A 23,337-nucleotide genomic window follows, 5' to 3' on the forward strand; every position below is an offset into this window, starting at 1 on the left:
CAGCAACTAATTTTCTTCTCCTTTTCAGAACTGAGATTCAGTGACAATCTTAAATCTACGTTAACGCACTTTTCATATAGCAGCATAAGCATTACCTGTATTTAATATGGGGGATAAGAGACTGAGGACAAGAATTACTTGTTAGAAACATCACCTGCTGGGCTAGAAATTTCTTGAGTGGGCATTTTCACAAGTGTGAAACATAAAACATATTCCATCCTCTCCCTTCAACAGATATAATGAGAATATATATTATGCACTGGTAGCTGAAAAAATTCTAGGTAAGAACAAGGCATTGTTGACTCCAAGGACTTCATTTAATTACTAGGGTATGTGCAATTACATTTATATATTGTTGCATTTATAAAATATAAAGGTTACAACTAAACTCAAAGCGATTTAAAAAAGACTATGTGATTTTAAGCAGTCAAAGGAATAGCAAAAGCAAAACCTGTAACCTCAAAACTATCAGGACTGTGTTTCATTAGCCCATTCAGATGCCACGCTCCAAAAATGCCACTGCATTATGTGTGTCCATATACAGTTCCTACACATACAGCTTTTCAGATTAGCAGTAGTTTGATTTATATTATAAAAAGTCTCTAACCTGGGTAATTAATTCAGATACACTACTGTTTTTTGAAATGCCATCCTCTTGATCACTTGCTAGCATAAAAGGTAAAACTTCACTTTCTACCCAAGCACCTGTCTCCTTCAGAAGTGAGAGATAATCTTTTCCTTCTTCAGAAAACTGGGGGAAAAAAAAAAAAAAAAAAAAAAAAAAAAGTAGTTTACCAATTGTCTTTCCAATTTCCTTATACTATCAGCTGGTTTATACTGAAAAAAGTTTATGCTGAAAAGATATAACCATACCTTGTTCTGAAGATGAATACTCAACCTGCAAAAGAGGCTGAAGGCTCTTAGGCCAGTTGCTTGATTGTAGCTACCAGAACCTGCATCAGTGGCTTTCAGAATTGAGACAAGAACTTCCTGAAATATCAAGGTTTACATTTACATTTTACAGAAAATCCTTTCAAATGTTTCTTTTCTCAACAGCTTTAAACAAAAGATTTAAAGAAAAAATAAAATAAAAAATCCTCAAACCCAAGAAACCAGCAGGCGTAGTTTCAATAACTTTCATTTTACAATGCCATATCTTATTTTCAGGCTACTCCTTATATGTACATTCCTAAAGTCAGGTCACCTAAAACTGCTCAACACTAGATCACAAAAATTTTGAGACACCTAAAAATGGCTGGTTAAAACCTGCCATCTATAAACAATTCTGATCTAATATACTTCTAGTTTAGAACACTTGTTAGCAGTACAACTCAAAAGGAAAACTTTTTTATAGAGGGGAAGATAGGATCATGAATCTTATTTATTCTTGAAGGCCTTTAATTTGACTCAGGCAATATATGATGTTACGCACTCTTTCATAAGACTGTTTATGGTGAGGAAAATACTACCTTTGCAGCACTGAGAATTTTCAAAAGCTTCTCCAGTTTCTTTTTAGGAACAGAGAGCAGGCAATCACGATTAACAGGATGAGTCAATAAATATTCAATGTAATCAATCGCTAATTCTGGCTTTGATTCATGTGTTACACGGATACGTACTCTTCGTTCAGATGTTTGAATACTCTAAATGAGAAGAAAGCACAAAACCAGCACAACAGTGTTAGTATCTTAATTTACAACTAATTCCCAAGCAGAATAATATGGCATTAAACAGGCTTCTTCTAGTAAAAGAAAAAAAGGCATGATGCCTTTATGTAATTAGCAATTCCTTAATTCTTTGATGTATTCAAATGCACACCTTTCTTGGGGTTAGCGTGTCAGACAACCAATCACAGGCTAATTCCATAATATGTCCCACTTGACCCCAGCGACACATGCAGTCTATCAGGGATGAATATTTGTTTTGGTCAGCTCCACTGTCAATATTTCTGAGTCTGGAGATCACACCACAGCTTAAAAGAGAACAAACGAAGAGACACATTAGCTTTATATCCATAAGTGCAGAAATAATTCAAAGAAAGTCAACGGGTATAACACCAAAAAAGATCACCAGTGGCTCAAAGACATATTTGCACCTCACAAATTTTATTAACTTACCAGATTTGTTTAGTGGATTAATTTATCTAAATTGGCATTTAATACATCAAGTTGTGAAAAATTAACAAATACAGTCAAGAAGAGATTTTTTTTCATTCATATTTTGATTTTAAAATAGTACCTGAATGTAGGAATAGCAGCAGGGGGCATAAAGGATGCCAGAATAACCAAAGGAGCTATGCAACGCTCATCCTAGGATAAAAAAAACAAAACAATATATAATCACAGAATTATCTAGGTTGGAAAAGACCTTGAAGATCATCCAGTCCAACCATTAACCTAACACTGACAGTTCCCAACTACACCAGATCCCTCAGCGCTGTGTCAACCTGACTCTTAAACACCTCCAGGGATGGGGACTCCACCACCTCCCTGGGCAGCCCATTCCAACAACTAACAACCCCTTCTGGAAAGAAATGCTTCCTAATATCCAGTCTCAACCTTCCCTGGCACAAATTGAAACCATTGCCTCTCGTCCTATTCCTTGTTACTTTGTTAGAGGCTCATCCCCAGCTCTCTGCAGCCTCCTTTCAGGTAGCTGTAGAGGGCGATGAGGTCTCCCCTCAGCCTCCTCTTCTCCAGACTAAACACCCCCAGTTCCCTCAGCCGCTCCCCGTACGACCTGTGCTCCAGACCCTGCACCAGCTTCGTTGCCCTTCTCTGGACACGCTCGAGTCATTCAATGTCCTTTTTGTAGTGAGGGGCCCAAAACTGAACACAGGAATCAAGGTGAAGCCTCACCAGTGCCAAGTACAGGGGTAAGATATACATGTACAGGTACACACATGCACAAAAAACTAAAGAAAGTACTGAAAAAAGTATGAGTAAATTATTGCAAATTAAGTATTTCCCTTTTTTCACTAAAAATGGAACTGAAAGAGGCTAATAACATGTGGCTTGCAATCTGAAACTTCTGATTTCTGTTCTCAGAGATCAATTATGAATTATGTTATCATTTAGCTTTCTGACTGTCAGAACAACTACAGTGAATAATTAAGGCTCCATTAGATTAATAACCATTGCAAAGGAAATAAGAACTCTAGCTTACATTTTCTTTCTAGTAGTTGCTAATATTTAAATGCACAATCATGACACCATCTAACTCCTCTCAAGTAACTAGTGCCTTAAATGAATATTCATTCACATGAGACATTTATAACAAAGACTCTGTATAAAAATGGTAATGTAAGATGCACTACAAATTATTACAACACATCATAACACAAGGTCTAGACCATGACAGTCTCACTCAGGTTATACAGAAACCAATCTATGTGAAAGACTCTTCAAAAGTAGTGTATCTGTATGTCCAAGCTTCATGAATACAATCAAGTGAAATTATTACCTACTTAGACATTTGAAGATCTAAAACCTTTTAAACATGATTTTTAAAAGAACACTTAAAAATACATTTGTAGCTTTTTAAGAAAGAGACACGCTGCTTCTATCTGTAGTCTTTTAGAAACTAAGCCTCCGATGACAGGTCTCTTTAGATCCAAGCTGTTTACTCACTGTAAGAATATCAAAATCAAAGAGGTTGCTTGCTAAAGCTGAATATCTTGTCTGCTCACCAGAACCTGGTACATACTCTACCAAAAAAGATTTGGAGCGTCTGACAACTTTCAAATGCTTTCAGGGTGGAGAAAGGACTTGGTATATCTGTGCTGCAGAATATTATGTAGCAAGGAGTTGCTTTCCACTCCCTGATTACTCAAGCAAACCTGAATGTGGTTAAGGATAACAGCCAGCATAACTCTGTATACTTCAGCATAAAAGCCATAAACAAAAAAAAGACATCCAGTAGATAACCCTTCAAGATGCACTACAGGGTGCAGCAGATACTATTAGCCACTATCAAAAGATAGCATCCTGAAAAATAACACTAGAACAAGTCAACAGATCAAGAAGACTGAAAAAATTAAAATTACTGGTTTTAATTAATTGCTTATATCAAAGCCAAACAATAAATAAGCGCATCAAAAGATCATTAGAGAGTAGAATCAAATTAGCAGAAACCAATCACAAGAAAGAGAAAAAGGAGCCTCAGCTGCTTCAGCTGTCTGCTCCAGCAGCTGGATCATAATAAGAAACAGTGGGGGTGGAAGAGTTTGGGCAGGGGGGAGCGGGTAGAAAAACATGTGGACTCTCATGTACACTGTGTATTTATTCTGCAATGGCACATTTTCAGTTACAGATTTCCAAAAGTGCCCAAAACATTCAAAAGAATGGAATCCTGTAAAAGCATTATATAGAGAGCAATTTATTGCACAAGCATTTCTGTGTTGACTGTTTAGATAATGGTTCATCAGTCAGATATTGCAATTGAAGAACAGCTTATACCCATTTGTGGAATTCCAAGAAACTTGCTATCGTTTATGGTTTACAGCAACAATGAAAAAGAATGCTTAATGCCATGAAAATAGATAGAAGACATAACACATGAAAGCAGCTGAAGAAAATACTAAGCACTTACAGGGAAATCTAGGCTTTCTTTACCTTAAATACTTTAAAATATTCAGGAAGTACAGACGAAAATTTTCTGATAGCATAATCTTTGGCATCTTGATTGTGATCTAGTGCTTTGTGGATACTTCTCCAGAGAATTACAGTAATCTCCAATAAACTTGCCATGCTGGCCACATCATTTATTGACAACACATTATTCAATACCTGAAATACAAACACTTAGATGATATTACATATTATACTCTCAAATATAAATTTAGGTTACAATAAGGTTTAAAAAAACCCTGAAAATCCTTCTATTCACTTCAAAAAGGCATTGTCTTTGCTGCAGAACATGAATTCCATTATTCAGTCTTATTGTGTATATATATATGTATATATAACAAGTCATTTTGCAACACTAATTTTTTGAATAATGTAATCGCAAAACCAAACAGATTTATAATTAGTACTGAAATTAGGTAAGTATTCGTTTAAAATATGCTTCATATTCCTCCTTATTCTAGCTACTTCACCAAATTTCTCCTATTGCAGGGTGTGAAAAAAACATAATGGCTGTTCTCCCCTTCTAATTCCACAGATGCCTAAGTGCTTTCCTTTAGATTTCTGTCATATCATTAACTGCCTATGTCTCAAATTAAGCACCACAGAAAAAGCGTTACCAGAACTTATCATAAAGTGGACTTCCTTACACTTGTATTCTCCTTTTCACTTTCATCGTCGTTGCTATCATGAGGACTCTCCTTCACTGCTTTCTGGATGCAGGCATTCAAGCAGCGCCGAATAGTAAGCATCAATTTAGCTATATTTAAATACAATAAGAATAAAGTAGACATTTACTATTTGTTAAGAATATTACTAGTAAATACTTCTAATGTGTTGCTGGAAAGCCAGTCTGAAAAAGCAGGCAACAGAACCAGAAATAACTAGGAAAAAAGGAAAAAAATTCGGGGTAAAAAGAAATGAAAAAATGTGTAAATGTTTTATATCCTCAAGTATGAACAAGTAAGGGCAACATTATCATCAGGTTCTGTAATTTTATTGTTAAAGTCTCCTAAAAAAAACCCCCAACAAACACCACCTTATCAAACCAGGATCAGAGGAAGCTCTCAACTCCTACATTCATCCGGCATAGCTATTAATTTAATGACCTATGTTCAATAATATATCCCCTCCAAAGTTAATTTCAATTATTTATAAAAGATATAGCAGCCTAACCATTGCACTCCTTAATGACAAGCTCATCTCTAGATAAAAGTGAAAGGGTTATGTCCACTCTGGTGAAAGGATGACTAGCTGAAATACACTAGTACATGTTACTTCATATCTACCTTACCAAAGTAATCAGTCAAGGCTCAATGGCTTGGGCATTTTACCCAGGTCATTCCATGCTGACTACTTTGTTTTTATAGTATCAGAACTCCTCTGACACAAAATTTTCCTGATTTTATTTGCTTCTTGGTTACTTCTATAAAAAGGAGCTATACCCTCTGCATACACTTTTCACTGAAAGTTTTTGAAGCTTTTAATAGGAAGGAGGGCTTTTTAGATTTTCTCTGAGCAACTTGAAAACACTGCTATCCACAAATCCCAGATAATCAGATTATCAGACATAAATATTTTTCACCTTCTATAGAATCTTCCACAAAGATCTCAAACCACTTGAGGAACCAGGCTATTTCATTTCACTATTTCTGCATGATAAATAAATAACAACTTAGATAGTTAGTACATGTGAGGAGAAAGGGGAATAAAGAGTCCAGATAACAACGCTGGCTAGAGAGTTATCTCTACTTACAGCATCTAAGAGCAGAAACAAAAAGCTTTGGTTTCTTTGTTTTTGAAAAAGTTTATGACTGTTGTCAGCAGGGTTCATTGCTGATATAAAGAATTTCAAAAACTACAAACTAATACTATATATATAACCAAGAGATATAGCAACCACTGTTAGAGAAAAAATTTAAAAAGCTATTACATGGTGCGATACTGGTTATTTCCAAAGATTCATGAGGTTTTGTACTTTACCTATATTGGTGGGGGCAGTATATTCATAAGCATATTGATAGAACTTTCTAGCTGCTGCAGAATTCATCTGGATTAGAGTAACACAGCGCTCACACCACACATCCTCAGTTTGGTTAATGGGAAAGAAAGAGTTGAATAAGAGATTCACTATGCGTCGTGACACAGGCCGTGAATCAACTTCCAGGCGAGTCAGAAGATGCTCCATGGGACAGATTTTCCAGAACTTTTTAAAATGAGAAAAAGATATTAAAGTAGTTAAAAAAAGGAGGAAAACCCAATCACCTTTATTAAATGCTGTCCACGTCAAAAGTATCAACAGATATAAGTAGCATTTACCAGAAAAGCATGAGCTTTTTGAATTTTTACCAAAATATGAGCATTTATTTGAGGTCACATATTGCTGCAACAATGCTATTTTACTGTTCTGATGCACCTCTAAATCTCACAGTATCTCTTATGGACTGGTAAAATTCTGGTTCTAGCAATTCTAGTTCAATATACCTGCAATGCTAATGCAATTAGGGCAATTGCAGGGAAGAATTGTTTACTCTACAAGGATAGCACTACAAAATATAATTAATTGTCATTATTTGCCATGTTTCATATTCTTGTCATAGTACAAAAGTAGGACCAAACTATCTACATGTACAGTATATGCCCTAAAAACCTGTATAGGACAAGACCCTTTCCAGAACCATCCCAGAACAGAAATGCATCCTGTCATCAGCAGAGCTCTAGCTTATTTGCAACACAGTAATCAAAGGCTGTTAAATTCAGAAAGAAGAAACAGCTTGTTATACCAGCAGTAATACTACACATTTGTAATTTTTGTAAGATCTTGAATTAGTTATGCTGTGCACTTTCAGATTAAAAAAAAAAAAGAAAAAATCCACATTCAAAAAAAGAAAAAGGGTTTCTTGGCATTGAAAAATATTTTTTTATTCCTAGGCAGAAAATATTTGAGGCAGCTAATTACCCTGTGATTTCAAACTATGGGCATCCCTGCTAGAATTGTCATAAAAAGAAGGTCCTTCAAGTAAGCATTACAGTAACCCCAGAATTTTCCAGAGATACATATCACATTTTTTTAAAAAAAGGAAGTTACTGACAAAATACCTAACACCTACTAGGATATTTTTTTACTTTTTAGTAAACCTGATCTTTCCTTTAAAAGATCTGCATCTTTTACCACATAAAAATAAAGGACAGAGTGGATGGAAGATATCCATTATGCCTAAAGAACAAATTTATACCTAAAAAAAAAATCCTGAAGTTGAGAATTATACTCCTCTGTCTTTAATGGCAGCAAAATCAGAACAATTCTGGGAAGCCAAAAAGATTGTTTTCTTGAACTTTCATACTGAATGACAAATAACTTTCAAACAAGAATTCTTTATACATTTAACAGCAGCATGAATACTTGTTTTTTAAAAGACTGTACACAAAGTAGCAACATTAAAAAAAAAAATCTATTTAAAGCATTTTTGATATTAATACAAGTTAAAAAAAGCTTTGTTGTATTTTACTATACAGATAACTGATATTAATGGATCAAATCTTGACTGTAGGTACCAGTTCTTTAAATCGTACTTGTATATCATATCTTATGAGGAGTTAAAACTCAGCACACGAAGTGCTGAGTGCCTGTGAGGTTACAGAATGATGTAGAAATTAATATTAAAAAATTTGATTACATGTCATTTTTATAATCTTATGTATTATCAGGGGAATATGCTTTTGAGTATTTTTAAAATAATAAGAATACAAGAATATGACTGAAATCATGATTAAGATTGAGTCCAACGCTTTTAGCAACAGTTCTGTGATCTGTTGTTTCTGCTGATTCTATGAACCAAGTGATACATCTCCTAAAACACAGGCACCATCAGTGTGAGGTCCAGTGTCACAGTGATACTTCTGCTGGTCTATCTCAGATTTACATGGCTTTAGAACCCGTTGAACCAGAAACTTCAGGAAAAAAAGCTATCTTTTAGATATTGAAGCTATCTTTTTAAGTCAAAATTGCCTCCTCCAGTTATCTCCAATAATCTTAACAGTCAGAACCAACTGTCTAAGTAAAGGTACAGCTGTACATTGTTAATCTCAGGAAATCGGTTAATGTTACAGGATCCTGCTGGAAACTTTTCATGCTGACAGCCTGAGTGATAATACCTTGTACTTGCAGTGTTTGTCTTCATGTCACATTTTCTGTAGACTTTCCTAATCAATGCATTGAGATACGTATTATGGAACTATCAAACTTACTGTTGCATTTATTACAATCCTTATCCTGAACCTATGTACAAGAAGCCGAAAGCTCTCAATTCTAATATGACCTCCCATTTATCTTCTCTTCTGAGCACATTCAGGAATTTGGAAGGTACTGAAGTGGTCTAATCTCAACATATATGTCTTAGAGGTCCTGTCATCAAAGCTGGAATGCACATATTTGGTAAGTAGATAGTTCTTGTGTTAGGGATAGTTATGTTCCTTGAGCACTGAAGCCTTAAAAACCTGACAAACCAAGTATTTATTTAATCTTCTCCTGAACAAGAGACACACCTCTGACTTCATACAGTCCCTGTGCCTAGCACAAGATAAGCATGTCCTGATAATTAGGCTTAGCAAGAGACAAAATCGTGAGTAATATAAAATTGAAATTAGGAAACTATTAACAGCAGAGAGTGGAGAAAGAGCTCAAAGATGCTATAATGCCTAAGACTGGACAGTATCGCCCTAAATAAGAGTCCACAGCAGGACATAAATGCAAAATCACTACAAAAAGATATCAAAATCCCGAAGGACATGCCCACAAAAGGCAAGTAGAAATTATAAAACTAGGTAAGTAAAAAAGCAATTCGATAAAGCCGTTAAGCATTTAGAAGTTAAGAGATTCTTGACTTGAGCTAGTCAGCTGGAAGGGTAGCCGTACCTTGCTGCTCTGCCCTGGCATGGCCACGAGAGGGCAGAGAAGACAGAAACATGCTGAGGAAAGGTCTGCCGAGCGCTTGCGACACCAGCAGCAACCAGACGAAAAAGCAGAGAAGCACTGAAAGACCACTGGACCTACTAATCATCCCAAACTCGACAAAAAGATGGGGGAGAGGAGAAGAGTGTACTTGGCTCAACTAAAAAGTAAACTTTCCAGCATGCCTAGAAAGCCTCTGCTGTAGTAAGATCCAGCCCCAGTACTAACGTCTATGGTTAATTTTTCTGTGAAGAACAGCTATATGGAAATGTTGAAAGCTCACCAGGACTAGTCACAATTTCTTTGTTTATTTATTTTAAAAGATTTTTCATGGACACCATGATTTCAGCAGAATTCATAAAATCACTGGAATATTTTTATACTACTACCCATATCGGGATCAAAACCTTTAAAATAAACAGAAGTGACTAACAGCAATAGAATCCACAGGTCTTAGAAATAAACTCAGTTATATGCTTAAATATATGAAGGGAAAACCTGAAATTAAGAGTATTACTACATTAAGCATGCATTTTTTTTTTTCCTGTTAGGAATCCAGTCTTAAAATGTACTTTTTTTAAAAAAAATAAATGTCTTGATTTTATCTCCTTGCTACTTATCAGGTGTCACTTATCCTACCTTAGCAGCCTTGCTAGCCTTAATTTTCAGCAGCATATCAACAAAAGCCACTCGCACTTTCTCTGAATTGTCATGAAGACTGTGTTTCACTGCTGGCAGGAGCTGTTCCAGTAATGGATGACTTAGTTTGTTGTCCAAAATTATTGGTAGGCACTGCAAGAAAAAAAACAACACCCTAAAAAAAATAATTTAAAGATTTGAGCAAAGACATAGCTAAAAATTCTTGAACTGGACCATGATATTTCTAAAGTTAAATTAAGTAGGGACACTGTACATGCATATTTTTCTTGTAACATTCTTTATTAAAAATTGCTATGGTTATTTCAAATTTCCAGTGAACTGTGTTCAGGGAGTTAATTTCAGCTGAAGTAGCTTCAGATCTACACTGAGGTCTTGCCTTCTACCTGAGGGCATGGCGTCAAGTACTTTTTGTGATAACAATACCAGCCCCCTAAAACTCTGCTGATTTCAGATTAAACAGACGTCTTTTTTGACACATTTTTAAACCAGCACTTTCTGCTTATCCAGTGTAAACCCCCAAGCAGCTGCAGTGAGTGGAGCAAGTGAGGATTAACATGACGATAGCTCCAGTTTAAGGCTCAATTATCCCATACTCAAAATCTTTAAGTGAAAATACTGCTTAGGGAGTTCATTTTTCTGTACAAGCTATTAGTTATTTACCAGATGCCAGAAAGATGTAGATAAACTAATCCTAACATACTGAACAACACACGGGAGGCTGGCATTCCCAGAGAAACCATATGTAATTTCATTCATCCAGACCTCAGAAACACAAAGTGGGGTTACAAAATCATAATGTAATTGTGAATGTCTTGGGACAGTTTAAAACCAGTGACACAGAAACATACTGAAACCTGTCTGTGTACATTTTCAAGTCTAAGCATAATTTCTAATAGCTAAAATAACTAAATTATCAGGTCCAAACCATATATTTAAGACTGCAAATGCAAAGTGGTTGAGAATCACAAAGCCAAACAGTCACTATTTTAAAAGGCATTTGGTCATTCCAAATGTGTGGCTTTTACAAAATGTGTGCAAAACTTGCGTGCATTAGGAACTTTATTGCCCAAGTCATTTTGCAGAGTAATTTCCCTGACTTAAAGTGGCCTATACTAGAAACCTGTGCATCAAATAAAATATGAAAATACAATCATGATTTTAAATTCAGAAAAAAAGATTTACTTTAAAAACAGAGCATCGAACATCAGCAGATGTTACATCACATGCCAGCTCTCCAGTTAATTTTTGTAAAAGATCAGCAAGAACTGTTGGAGGAATCATATCCCAGTATTTGGATGTTATCTGAGTAGCTCCGAGTATCCCTGTAGAGCGGACAACTGGATGAGGATCTTCTAAGAGACTCTAAAACAAACAGAAGAATAACAACATGAGTATATGCAATATTGTGTTGTTTGACATTAACCTATCATAAACAAATAACATTCCATTACCTTTTAATCATTACATAAATTGTCATACTATGAAAGAACTGTCACCATATTCCCTCAAGGCATTTTATTACAAGGCAAACTAGGAAATTTAAATCAGAAGCAAAATTAAGACAAATACTGGCCTTTTTTTAAATTGAACTTTTGATTATTTTTTTTATTAAAAACAGCTCACATTAAGTCTTGCATCTGTGACTTAATTAAGAATAACTAAGAATATTTAGACTTCTATTTACATACCTCTATTTACACTGGCCACTGTTCCTATGCAACAATATAAAGACTTTGAAATTCAATTATCTGATGTTTACATTTTTAAAGACCATACGTAGAATTTCTCAAACATTTTCTTAATGAAAACACTATTTTCATCCACCTGCTCATTCTCACTCACCTAGACTGGTAAAGAGCTTTTTGGGTTCTTATCTCCATTATACTTCATTTCAGAAGTATTTAGTAATGCAGTACTAAACTTCCACGAAAAGCTTGCATATTAAAAGTAAAGTTCTCTTCACCAACCCTAGGTTAAGTAAGGATCAAGATCCATTACTCACGCATCTAGTCTTTCAAAAGCATCTTTCATTCATTAATGAATAACAATTCCAAATACTTCCTTTTCAGAGTTGAAAATGGTGCATGTTATCTGTTGTCAACTAACATACTACAGCAATTTAAAATACTAGTTTATTTTTGTATTTTCAGCATCACAGGCCTGTATTTCCCTATGAATACTACCCAGAAATTCCATAAATTTTAATTGCATCAACAGCTTATTTCTGAGTTAGCTTTGACATAAGTTTCATTAACATTTTAGTTTCACTGAAACTTACAAAAAGTTCTTCAAACTGTTTCTGAATTTCATTGTCCATCTCTTCAGTGTTAAAACTGGGATCACGGACAGGAAAAGCATCAACAAATAAAAATGCTGCATTTGATCGAACTTCTGAGTTTCTGGCCTGTTACAACGAAGGAAAAAGTATTTATTCAATAAGTTATGTTAATATTAAAAGGCATACCCTGTCAAACACTGCTCTCCAATCACTTCTAGCAAGTTAGTGTTTTCAATTAAGTAGATGGAAGAGATGAATTTTTAAATGCATAGAAGAACTTACAGTAACATATGATTTCTTTTGGTTTTTTTAGCTTACACTTCTGCCCATTCAGTAAAACCAGAGTTATAACTACAAAGAGCTTTCAAAGCATATCAACTTCAGTGACCCTGCTTTCTATAATGTTTAATATATTGAAAGCAGTTGGGATTTCTCTTGATCACCTTAAACCTCTTGTCAAGAGACGGGTGATTTAATTGAAAAGCTCAAGCTTATTTCTTCAAGAAAACAGTGTTTAGAAACTAAGTACCAGCAAGCCTGGAGAGTAACTTATCCAACAGAAACATACTCAGTTCTGCATCTATGCACAGAAGTAACATAACCATGTTCTGAGCTCCAGGCAGCTCATCAAAAAATCTATGGCAAGCCTCATAACTTAAACATTTTATCATTTGTAATAAGTTTTCAGTGTGTTATGCTATAAATTTTGCTGGTTGTAGAGTCCCAAATGTAAAGAAAAATGGAAGAAAAAAAAAGTATGTTTACACACTCAGTGAAAAATAATTGGCCCTGTGGACTCTTAAAGGGCAGATAAAGAGAGAAGGCAATGAAATGAAGAAAAGATGAAATTCAAGGCATCTCAGGAAGAAACCTGAAATCTAACCATCAGACTACATTTTATTTATCAAAGACAGCAGTGCAATGATAAAAGCCTGTGCTGACTTGTCTTGGAAGGAAGGAAGGAAGGAAGGAAGGAAGGAAGAATTTTGTTTAGATTTTGGATCCAATTTAAAACAAACAAATGGGTGTGTGTGTATATATATAATGTGTGTGTATATATATAAGACTATATATATGCAGTGTAATAAAACAATCAAGGTAGGCTTAATTTTAACAGCAAGACAAGAGACAGTTCAGGGAAAATTCTGACTATTCTATTTATCCAGTTTTATTCTTCCCTTGTCATAAGAGACATTCAGATCAAAGGCAGGAAAAAGAAAAACAAGGATAACCATGTAATATTTAGAACTAAATAAACTAAATGCAAATAAAACCAGAAAAACACAAAAGAAATGAGCATCAATTACTTCATTTACAATTTATTTTGTATTTCCCTTCTAGACCAATCTTCATACGGTACATCACATCTCTAGGTAGAACCAAATAATTTCAAATTCTTCAGGCCAACAAAATTCATAGCAATTCTAAATTTAATACTACAAAGGCAAATAAAGCCCATATATATTCTTTAGTTAGAAACTTGTGTTTTACTTATCATATATAAGACAGTCTAAAAGCAAAAAGATTGTAACTCTTAATTCAATCCTATAAAGTTGTAGAAAATCCTTTAATTTTGAGCTTGTCTATATTGAAGAATTAATGCATACCAAGCTAATATGTGATTTCACAGTGAAATAGCTCTTCTGCACTAATATTTCAAGTGAAAATCAAGTATGGTTTTGTGCAGTAACCTAGACCTCGTCTACTATGTCCATTCCAGAAAGCTAAATTTTCATAAACTTTCTAAGTGCATTACACTGAATATCAAGTTCACTTAAAATTCTGAACTGAGTCCTCAGTTTAAATTCCTGCCTTTAATCGGAATTTATCCCAAATGTGCTTACCTATTCAAACTCATAATAGAGTAAATGTAGAAACTAGGACTTTAAATTCTTATCCTATTTTATTCCAACTTGACGTTTCCACACAAGAGGAGTCTGTAGTTATTTAAATGATTAATGTTTCTTTTCCTTTATGTACTATTCTGAGGAACTTTCAGAACTTTTTAAACAATATTTTTATTTTGTTCAGTTAATTTTCAGAGCTTTAAGTTTCTTCTGGTTGTACATGTCCTGAAATTCACTTCCAATTATTATAAACACTGTTTTTCCCCCAAGTAAAAGTTAGTTTAGAAGTGCAGGACATTAAAAAAAAACCCCAACCAAACACACAACTTTAAATGAACCACTTCCTTCAACAGCTTGAATTAGAGGAGTGGTTCTTGACTTTTTGAACTTGATAAGGAATAGGTTTATCACTACTTATCTCACAATAAATATCTGTATATTTATATTTATATAGCTTCTTATACTAATAACCAATCATAGCACAACTCTTTCTGCTATGTTTGCATGAGACTTACTTTTCATAATAAAGACGTGAAATAAGATGAAGTTACATAAGGACTTATATTATAAAAACTTAGTTGCATAAAGGCTTATAAAATACATGTTGGTAAAAGCCACAAAGGGAACTTCTGTGATCTAAGTATTTGCAAAAAAAAGAACTATGGATTACAAATATGCATTCTCAGTTTAAAGATTTCAGAGATGAAATCAAGTAGTTTCAACATGAAAAGTTCTGGAATCCTTTGTATTCTTACCACTGAAGTATCTTTCCTTTCTGCAAGAAGGAGGGGTAAAGTGGGCTTTCTATGAGTCCCCATTCTGTTTTGCAACCAGTGTTCTAGAACAAGATTTGTTCTTCACTGTACTAAATTAGGGATTTGTACAATGAGTAAAATAGGAGCATTAAAATGGTTATCTAAAATTAAACTGACATTTCAAGCTTTGGAGCTGAATCCATACCAGTAAGGACAATTATAAGCTTCCCTTCTTCTGTGTCTTAAACTACTGGTGATTCTAAATCACAGCAACCGTTATCTTAAAAATGCCAAATACTGCATCAGTACTATACAGAAAAGAAAAATTAACTACATAAAAGTCACACAGTGAGACAGCGGCCTATTGAAAAATAAATTGCCAAATTTTGACATTCAGTCACATTTTTTTTCTCCTATCATAAATATAGTACAGAGTCATTCGAAATTCAGAATCTTTCCTTGCACTGAATCATACATGATTCACATAATTGCTGCATTCAATTTTTTACAGTCAACATTCTGAAATCTATGTTCACAAGTTGGACTGTTTTGCTGTATTAAAACAAATTCTCCGTGACCTATTTGATATGCATGTTAACATCTAAGCTTAAGTGCTTAACTACATATGTAGAAGCTGTCAAGATAAAACTGAAACAAACAAAAAAAACCCCACAACAAAAACACCCTCAACCAACTAACCAAAAAACCACACCCAAAAACTTCCTAAAATTCAGATTTGTTCTAGCAATGAAACCATTAGTGATGTGAAAATTATGAATAGGAGCTGCTAAAAATTTGAACCACTTCTGGAATCAGGAACTTTTCCCACCATCTTGCTGAAAATCAGTAATTAACCTTTCTTCCGCAAACCAAACCTTTCTGTTGCATTTCTCCAAACAAAACTATGCAGATTTAACATGGTTTGACAGAACGTTCCTCCGGAGTACTCTAATCTTATATTTGAGTTGAGTCCTTGACTTTGGAAACTTAACTACTAGCCTCCATTTACAGATAGCAACTCTCTTAAGAATGGAATACCATGTTTTACTAACCACTCTGAAATTTCTGAGTTTCTGAGACTAGTTGGAAATTTTGCTATTGCTATCAAAATCGGTTAAAATCCCTATTCTTTTTAGAGACAGAAATTTAGAAATTAAAGAAAGCCATACTTTGCAGCCTTATTCTTTTGCACTGAGAACATGTTTCATCCAGAAGGATCGTTGTTTATATTACTTCTAAAGGGATGGGATCCACCCCTAACGTAAGGCCAAACAAGATACTACTCTAGCGACGAATCTGTCCCTCTCACTTCTACCACAGGGTTCTGTTGAAACCAAACAGCTGTCAACTCCTTACTCTAACTCATAAAATCCATTTTAAACAACTTCTTAAGTTGTTTTAAATACTTTCAAAGAGTTTTTAAATACTTCTCTTATGGCTAGAGAAGATGCTATGTTGACCAATCAGTAAATGAAACTTCGGTATATGTTAAAGAGCACCTAAGTTGGCTGTAACAAACAGTATGTATATGCTCTCACTGAAGGAATTTCATAACCTCAGACAAAATAAAAGCTGTCCACAAAGAAGGTCGACTGGCTCATCTTAATCACAGAGTGCAACTGAGAAGGTAAACTGAAGTAGGTAAACTGAAGTGAACTTTAGTCTATGCGTGCGATCCACAGGAACTTACCTTAAAAGTACTAGAGGCCAGAAATTTCATCCTGAATGCTTGGATAAAAGCACATCCATAGCATGAAAATCTGTACGTACACTCAAACTAGAATAAAAGGTTTTCTAAAATAATACTCTAATAAATTAATTGAGCTGTATTCTAAGGCTTGTAATTAATCAGAAGCTGAGACTAAATCATCCTCTGAACATTTCTGGCTTTGATCAATAAAGCACTGAGCATTCCATAAAGATCTTGGAAAACAGAATACAAGATTATACAGAATTCCCAAATTGATAAGATGATGCGAATACCAAACCTAGTGTTAGTCCCACTGTCTACTGCAATCCTGGAAAGCGCGCTGTGTACCTGTAAACAGAACTGAACTACAGAAGTAAATTATATTAAATTAGAATATTGTTGTGAAAACTATGCCTAATTACAACTTGCAAAGTTAGTCTGCTACAGCTGAGATGCTAAATACACTGATTTTTTTTCCACAGCCATTTTATTTCAAAAGCAGTTATTAAAAACAGAACATGTGGGAGGAACCCAAAGTTTAGTAGTTGGAGAAAGACAGTCCTGTTTTCTGAAAAGGATCATTACCTTCAGTGCTCTCCAAAGGAGAGGTTGATACAATCTATAAAGCATTTCTTCAACTCCTTGACGAACTTTACTTTGTTTATGAAAATAACACAGCATCTGAGAAAAACAAACAAACCAATAACAAAAAAACATTTTTAACAATACTTCCTACATTCAAAAAGTGGACAGGAGATGTCTCATTTCATCATTTATGTAAGACCAAAGAGTTTCCCATACTATGGCAAATTATAAAACTAGACATATTAATTGACCCTATATTTTATTAGTAAGTCTCAAAAATAATAAAGAGAGAGATCTAATAAATACCACATTTAATGACTTTATAGATTTAATAAATCTATATAAAGGTCTAAAACTGAAAAATAAAATCATGGCTAGAGAGTCAGTTTTACTGTAAAAAAACATGTGTGGTTGCTGTGAAGAACTATTTTTACAGTAACTGGTAGAAATACTTTAAAATCATTTAATTATCAACTATAGATAAATAAGCCATTTCTCTGTTAAGAACAAAGACACATTGTTCGGTAACTGGAGTTATCCAAATACAAATCTAAAAACTTAATACATTTTGTATGTGTTGATGAAAAGCAATTATCACAATCATAAATTGGTTTGTGTTGGAAGGGACCTTAAAGACCATCTAGTCCCACCCCCCCTGCCATGGGCAGGGACACCTTCCACTAGCCCAGGTTGCTCAAAGCCCCGTCCAACCTGGCCTTGAACACTGCCAGGGAGGGGGCAGCCACAGCTTCTCTGGGCAACCTGTGCCAGTGTCCCTCCACCCTCACAGTAAAGAGCTTCTTCCTGAGATCTAATCTAAATCTATTCTCTTCCAGTTTTCACAAGCACTCTTTGTGACTCAGGACTGTGCTTAGTCAGCTAAAGAACCTTTTATTTTTGTATCGGAATTACGCAGACAAAAAATTGGAAAGTAAAGATCAGAGCAGAGTATGAAAAAGGACATCATGGAACTTGATATGAAATAGTTCCTCCACCCAAAACACTGATTAGTTTAACAAGAAGTTGACCCTCTAGTGGTCAGTACTTCAGGTATTCAGTTACAGATAGACAGAGAAGCCTGTGAATAACATCTACAGAAACAATGCTATAGCGGAAGAATCCCTTTTCTACAGTTTTGAAATATACTGAAGAAAGACATGGTATAAGAAACTATGTAGCTCTTACTTCTACATGAGAACCATGGCTCTAACCCAGGATTAATGTCAAATCAGCACTGTTTTGTAACAGATTTCATTAGAACAGTGAGTATCAGATATCTGCTGAATGGACATAGATTTTATAAGCAGAAATCTGAATTCAGAAGGGAGAGTTGTACATGTTGCTCTACCCTCCCTTCCCACTCAATAACTCAAGTGAATGACTGTGGTTGATTATTGTCCTATCTGCTACAGGAACTTCTGGATTCTAAAGAACCATTTTAAATCAAATTCTTGCATACTGAAAAAGAATGCATCATTCAAATTTATTCCGAGACCCACTCCTCTCACAACTCACCCACCACCTCTACCACAAGTAAACCAATACCCAGACAGTGTCCAAGCAATGGCTACCTCCCCAAGATCCACTTTCCCTCATTTTTTATTGCTCAGCATGCTGTTATATGGCATATAATATTCCTTTGGTTAGTTTGGGTCAGCTGACTCAGCTGTGACCCTACCAACTTCTTCCTCATCCCCAGACTTGCTCATTCCCAGACTGGGAAGAAAGCCTTGACACCATGCAAGTCCTGCTCAGCAACAGTCAAAATACTGGTGTTATCAACACTGTTTCAGTTAACAAATCCAAAACATGGCACCATACAGGCTGCTACGAAGAAAAGTAATTCCATACCAGCCAGACCTAGTATAGTATTTTAAAATTAAATGGAATTTTCCACTTTATAGTAACTGATTTGATTTTGATGATACTAGTTCATGTCACACTTTACAGGAACTTACCTCTCTAACTTTAGAATGAACAGAAGAACTTCTGGGGAGATGAATGCCATGATGCATGAAATCCTGAATGCAGTTATGTTCAAGTATCTATAGTAAAAAACACATACATGCTACTCTCCACATAGTAAAACAATAATAAATACTGTAGGGTTTTTTGTACTTGGCTTGGCCCAGATTTTTCCACGCTTGAGGCCTCTTTCTGCTTAAATTGATTTTCAAAATTTCAGAACATACAAATAATCTGATCCTCAGAACCAAGATTGGAATTCAAAAGCACCTCCACATGGTAAATAAGAATTATTTGGTATCTGAAATTTGGCTACAGTATTGTTGTGATGCTATAATTATGATTTTGATCATCTCCATGGAAATCCACAAAAACTAGATAAGCTATCAAATAGACTTGCACATGCTGAACAAAAGCTTCAATAACCTAGATAACTAGTACACTTAGGAAAAACACTGTGTATATGAATAGTTGATTACAGTGGGCAAACATTCAAAGTATGACATGCTCTTATTCCTTGGCAACATTTTCCTTTGGGAAATAATTCCTTAAGGCTTGCTTAGGAACTTTTCTGAGGTTGAAAAGTCATGTATCTTCTCCACCTTGAAATTTGAAACTATCCAAATGAAATTTCAAGCATAGTATTACCTCTAGGAATTCTCCTGACACCTTCTTCCAGGCCCTGAAGTAAACTTCTGAAACATATTCCATCAAGGATCTATATTAAGACATGGGAAACACTTTCAATCAAGAAGCCTAACCATTTTGATGCGCAGTTCATAGAGGTAACAATGTGATGTTTTTGATAGGTAATAACATCATTCTTAATTCTGTGAATCAACTATTTTTAGAAGAAGAAATTATCTTGAAAGTCTGTATGGATAATTACGGAAAAACAAGTTTAACTGTTAATTAATGAACCCAAGCACTATTAAAAACACAGAAAATATCTTTCAGGGTGGAAAAATCAAAACATCAGCACATGTATTTTGTAATTTATTTCACAATGAATGCCTTAAATTCTTTATAAAGATGTACAGGTCTATATTATTCTAACTGAAACCATTAGAAAGCCTCTGATCTTAATAAGAATTACTTCTGTAATACTGCACTGAATAATCAAAGGAAAAAAAAAAATCTACATTTTTTCATCCATCAATCTAGTTCTCAGACTATGACCCTGCAAGTCATTTCTTATTAGAATGTCTCTATATACAATCTTAGCAAATTAGAGGTTGCTCATAGGAAATTATAAAAACACCTTACAGAAGCAGTAACGGACCTGCAATTCTCACACAAACACTACAAGTAATACAGCAGTTTATATGAAAGTCATTTGCTTTAGCTAACACTAAAGAAGGATTTTACTACACCTCTAATTGTACACATAGGCATGTGCAGAGCAACTAAAACAATACAGTAGTTATATTGAGCAGATTTGAAGGTCTCTGGATTCTGATATATTTTACCAATATACTAGGTATTTTAAAGTGTGAGAAAGACACCATTTTAGCTAACCTCTTAACGACCATTAAGAACTCTAACCGTGATGCATACCTTGGAAAGAACTGTAATTGGTTTTTAACAGTTCCATGTATCATTTTAATGAAGTTAACATTCCAGCTGAACAAAAAGCTCAGGAATCTTCTTCCCTGTTGGGAGGGGAAAAGAGGAAGAAAAAAGGAAGTCAAACGCCAGAGCAATACCCAATTTAAAAGCCACCTCAAAAATCAGTAAATACAGAGCTTAAAGATCAAAAGCAGATTCTTAAATTTTTAGACAGAATTCAAGCACTACTGTATTTATACTGTAGAGAAAACACTAAACAAATTAACATGTATATTACACGTCTGCCTGCATTTTTTTCAAAGTCCATTCTGTTTTGGTGTAACTTCAAGTAGTATTCCATAATGATAAGGGACTGTACATCTCAGGACTCTCATTAAGGCCACATCATGGGAGCTCTGTCAAGTGCAATATCATTCCAGGATGACACTGTAATGACGGTGAAGGTACAAATAAAATAGCATGACAACTCTGCCAGCATTGGATACAGAAACAGTTTTGAACAAAGCCACAGAGAACAGCTGGGCCACTGAGAAAAAGAAATGTTCTGATTAACAAGGACAATTTCTTTCCTATTGCCTCATATTGCAAACCTCCTGGAGCTACTTTATTTCATGAAGAAAGAAGAAAAAACTATGCCAGTTTTTTCCTTAATTAGTTTTCTTCCATTTATCAAGTGAGAAATGGTGATGACAAATCTGATGAGCAACAGAATTTCTGCAAGAAAAGGCAGTGGAAGGCTGTGCATGGAGGAAATTAGCCCTTGCTCTGCCAGAATGAACAAGATCTTCCCATGAAATTAGAGCCTTACACAGTATCTGTACAGACAACCTCACTCTGGCTCATCTCACATATGAAGTAGAGGCATCCAGCTTCTGAGACTTTGAAAAGTTTGATCAGACATAGGGTGAGTCGGCAAATTGTAAGGCTCCTTTGTACCTTTCAGCTTTCTAACCAAAAATAAATCAGGAAAATTAATAAAGAATTGCAGTAGTAAAGAGCACATTAACAGAAGTTCAAAAGGTCCATTGAACAATTTGCAGAGGTTCAATGGCACTTCCATCAAAAGCTGGACCAACAGTTATGTTCAGACATATCACAAAGAAAACAGGGCTGAGAGGGCCAGACACACTTTGAGCTAGAATATCACAGAGTAGGGATAAAGGGAAGGAAGCATATAGGCAGAAACTGGCCTTCAGTAGAACTGATAGCTTGAATACCTTCAGGTCAAGAAGTAATTCAGAAGATAATAAAAATCAAGATCTAAAGACTAAATATAATGTCAAGACCCTTGTCTACAGGTCCGATGGAATCCTTCTTGTTGTCAGTGAGAGCTTCTTCTACCAAGAAAGAAGACTAAATGAAAAAAATCACTTATCTACAACTTTGGTGGTATACATATATTGGAGTCCCAGTAGTGCACTTCAACATCCCTGGAAAAACCAAAAGGTCAAGGGGGTCTCCAGCTGTTTGATTGGAAGCCTCACCTGAACAAGAATGTTTTCATAGAATGTTTTCCAGTCCAGCAGAGATATTGGGGAAATGTTGGACATGTCGCTACAAGAAATCTACCATTAGCAATATAAGCCAGGCAGGGAAAATAGAGAACACACTGAGGTAGGTGGGTTGTTGTTGGGATTCTAGAGGGCTTTCTGTGAGAGAATGGCTATGTGAGCAATCCTGTATGAGAACAAGACTGATAAGAGCCTCAGCCGAGCAAGAATGTGATAAGGATGTGACCCTGAATGAGGGGGGAGAAACTCAACGAGACAAACAACCCCCAGAAGGGGTTGGGACCGCAGAGGAAGTTCCACAAGGCAGGAAGCCTGGCAAGGCTGATGGGGGACTTCTTATCCAATCATAAGAAGGTTTAAAGCGCGGGCTAAGTTAACTGTCCAATCTTGAGGACTTGTACTGCATGTTACTCACGTGTGCGGGAGAACATTATAAAAGGGCTTTCTTAGTTGTAATAAAAGGGCATTGCTTGATCACATTGGTCGTGTGCGTGCTCAGCTCTCCCGCAGGTTGTCACTAAAACTAAACTCCCTCAGGATGCAAAATCCGAAGCAGAAGGACTTGCAAGAGAGGTACAGTAGTTTTACATCAACAGGTTGGAATACTTTGAATTTCAAGGCACTTAATCTCCTGTCTGCAGAGCTAGAAAAATCCCAGACAATCACCATTCTGGGTCTGTACTGGCAGTTCACATATTGAAGTTGGATTGCAGCTCACAAACTGATACATCTAGATTTGGATGTAAGTCCCTAGAATGATAATTGCTTGGAGTGTGATTCAGCTGTTTAGTAACTGCTTTATGAAGCCAAGTTGTTTTGTTGATTAGAGGCACTATGCCACTACCTAAACACAGAGCAATTTTAAACACTCAAATGGTTTTCCAGAAGGCAGAGATCCATG

The 23,337-nt window shown here is 35.3% G+C and overlaps 1 protein-coding gene across 1 annotated transcript in view; it reads right to left on the minus strand.

The window, feature by feature from the left end:
• The window catches only part of NCAPG2 (non-SMC condensin II complex subunit G2), a 52,832-nt gene that overhangs the window by 17,499 nt on the left and 11,996 nt on the right, over positions 1–23,337 (minus strand). The window contains exons 7-21 of the mRNA XM_074897953.1: positions 20,914–21,008; positions 20,005–20,074; positions 19,350–19,436; positions 17,392–17,487; positions 12,515–12,640; positions 11,419–11,598; positions 10,216–10,368; positions 6,609–6,831; positions 5,276–5,385; positions 4,614–4,787; positions 2,239–2,309; positions 1,819–1,972; positions 1,470–1,643; positions 874–990; positions 608–751 (exon numbers count right to left, since the gene is read on the minus strand). Of these exons, the coding sequence (XP_074754054.1) occupies positions 608–751; positions 874–990; positions 1,470–1,643; positions 1,819–1,972; positions 2,239–2,309; positions 4,614–4,787; positions 5,276–5,385; positions 6,609–6,831; positions 10,216–10,368; positions 11,419–11,598; positions 12,515–12,640; positions 17,392–17,487; positions 19,350–19,436; positions 20,005–20,074; positions 20,914–21,008 (1,974 nt within the window). The remainder of the gene's footprint in view (positions 1–607; positions 752–873; positions 991–1,469; positions 1,644–1,818; positions 1,973–2,238; positions 2,310–4,613; positions 4,788–5,275; positions 5,386–6,608; positions 6,832–10,215; positions 10,369–11,418; positions 11,599–12,514; positions 12,641–17,391; positions 17,488–19,349; positions 19,437–20,004; positions 20,075–20,913; positions 21,009–23,337) is intronic.

Source organism: Athene noctua, chromosome 2 (genome assembly GCF_965140245.1).
Source record: "Athene noctua chromosome 2, bAthNoc1.hap1.1, whole genome shotgun sequence".
NCBI classification, from domain to species: Eukaryota; Metazoa; Chordata; class Aves; order Strigiformes; family Strigidae; genus Athene; species Athene noctua.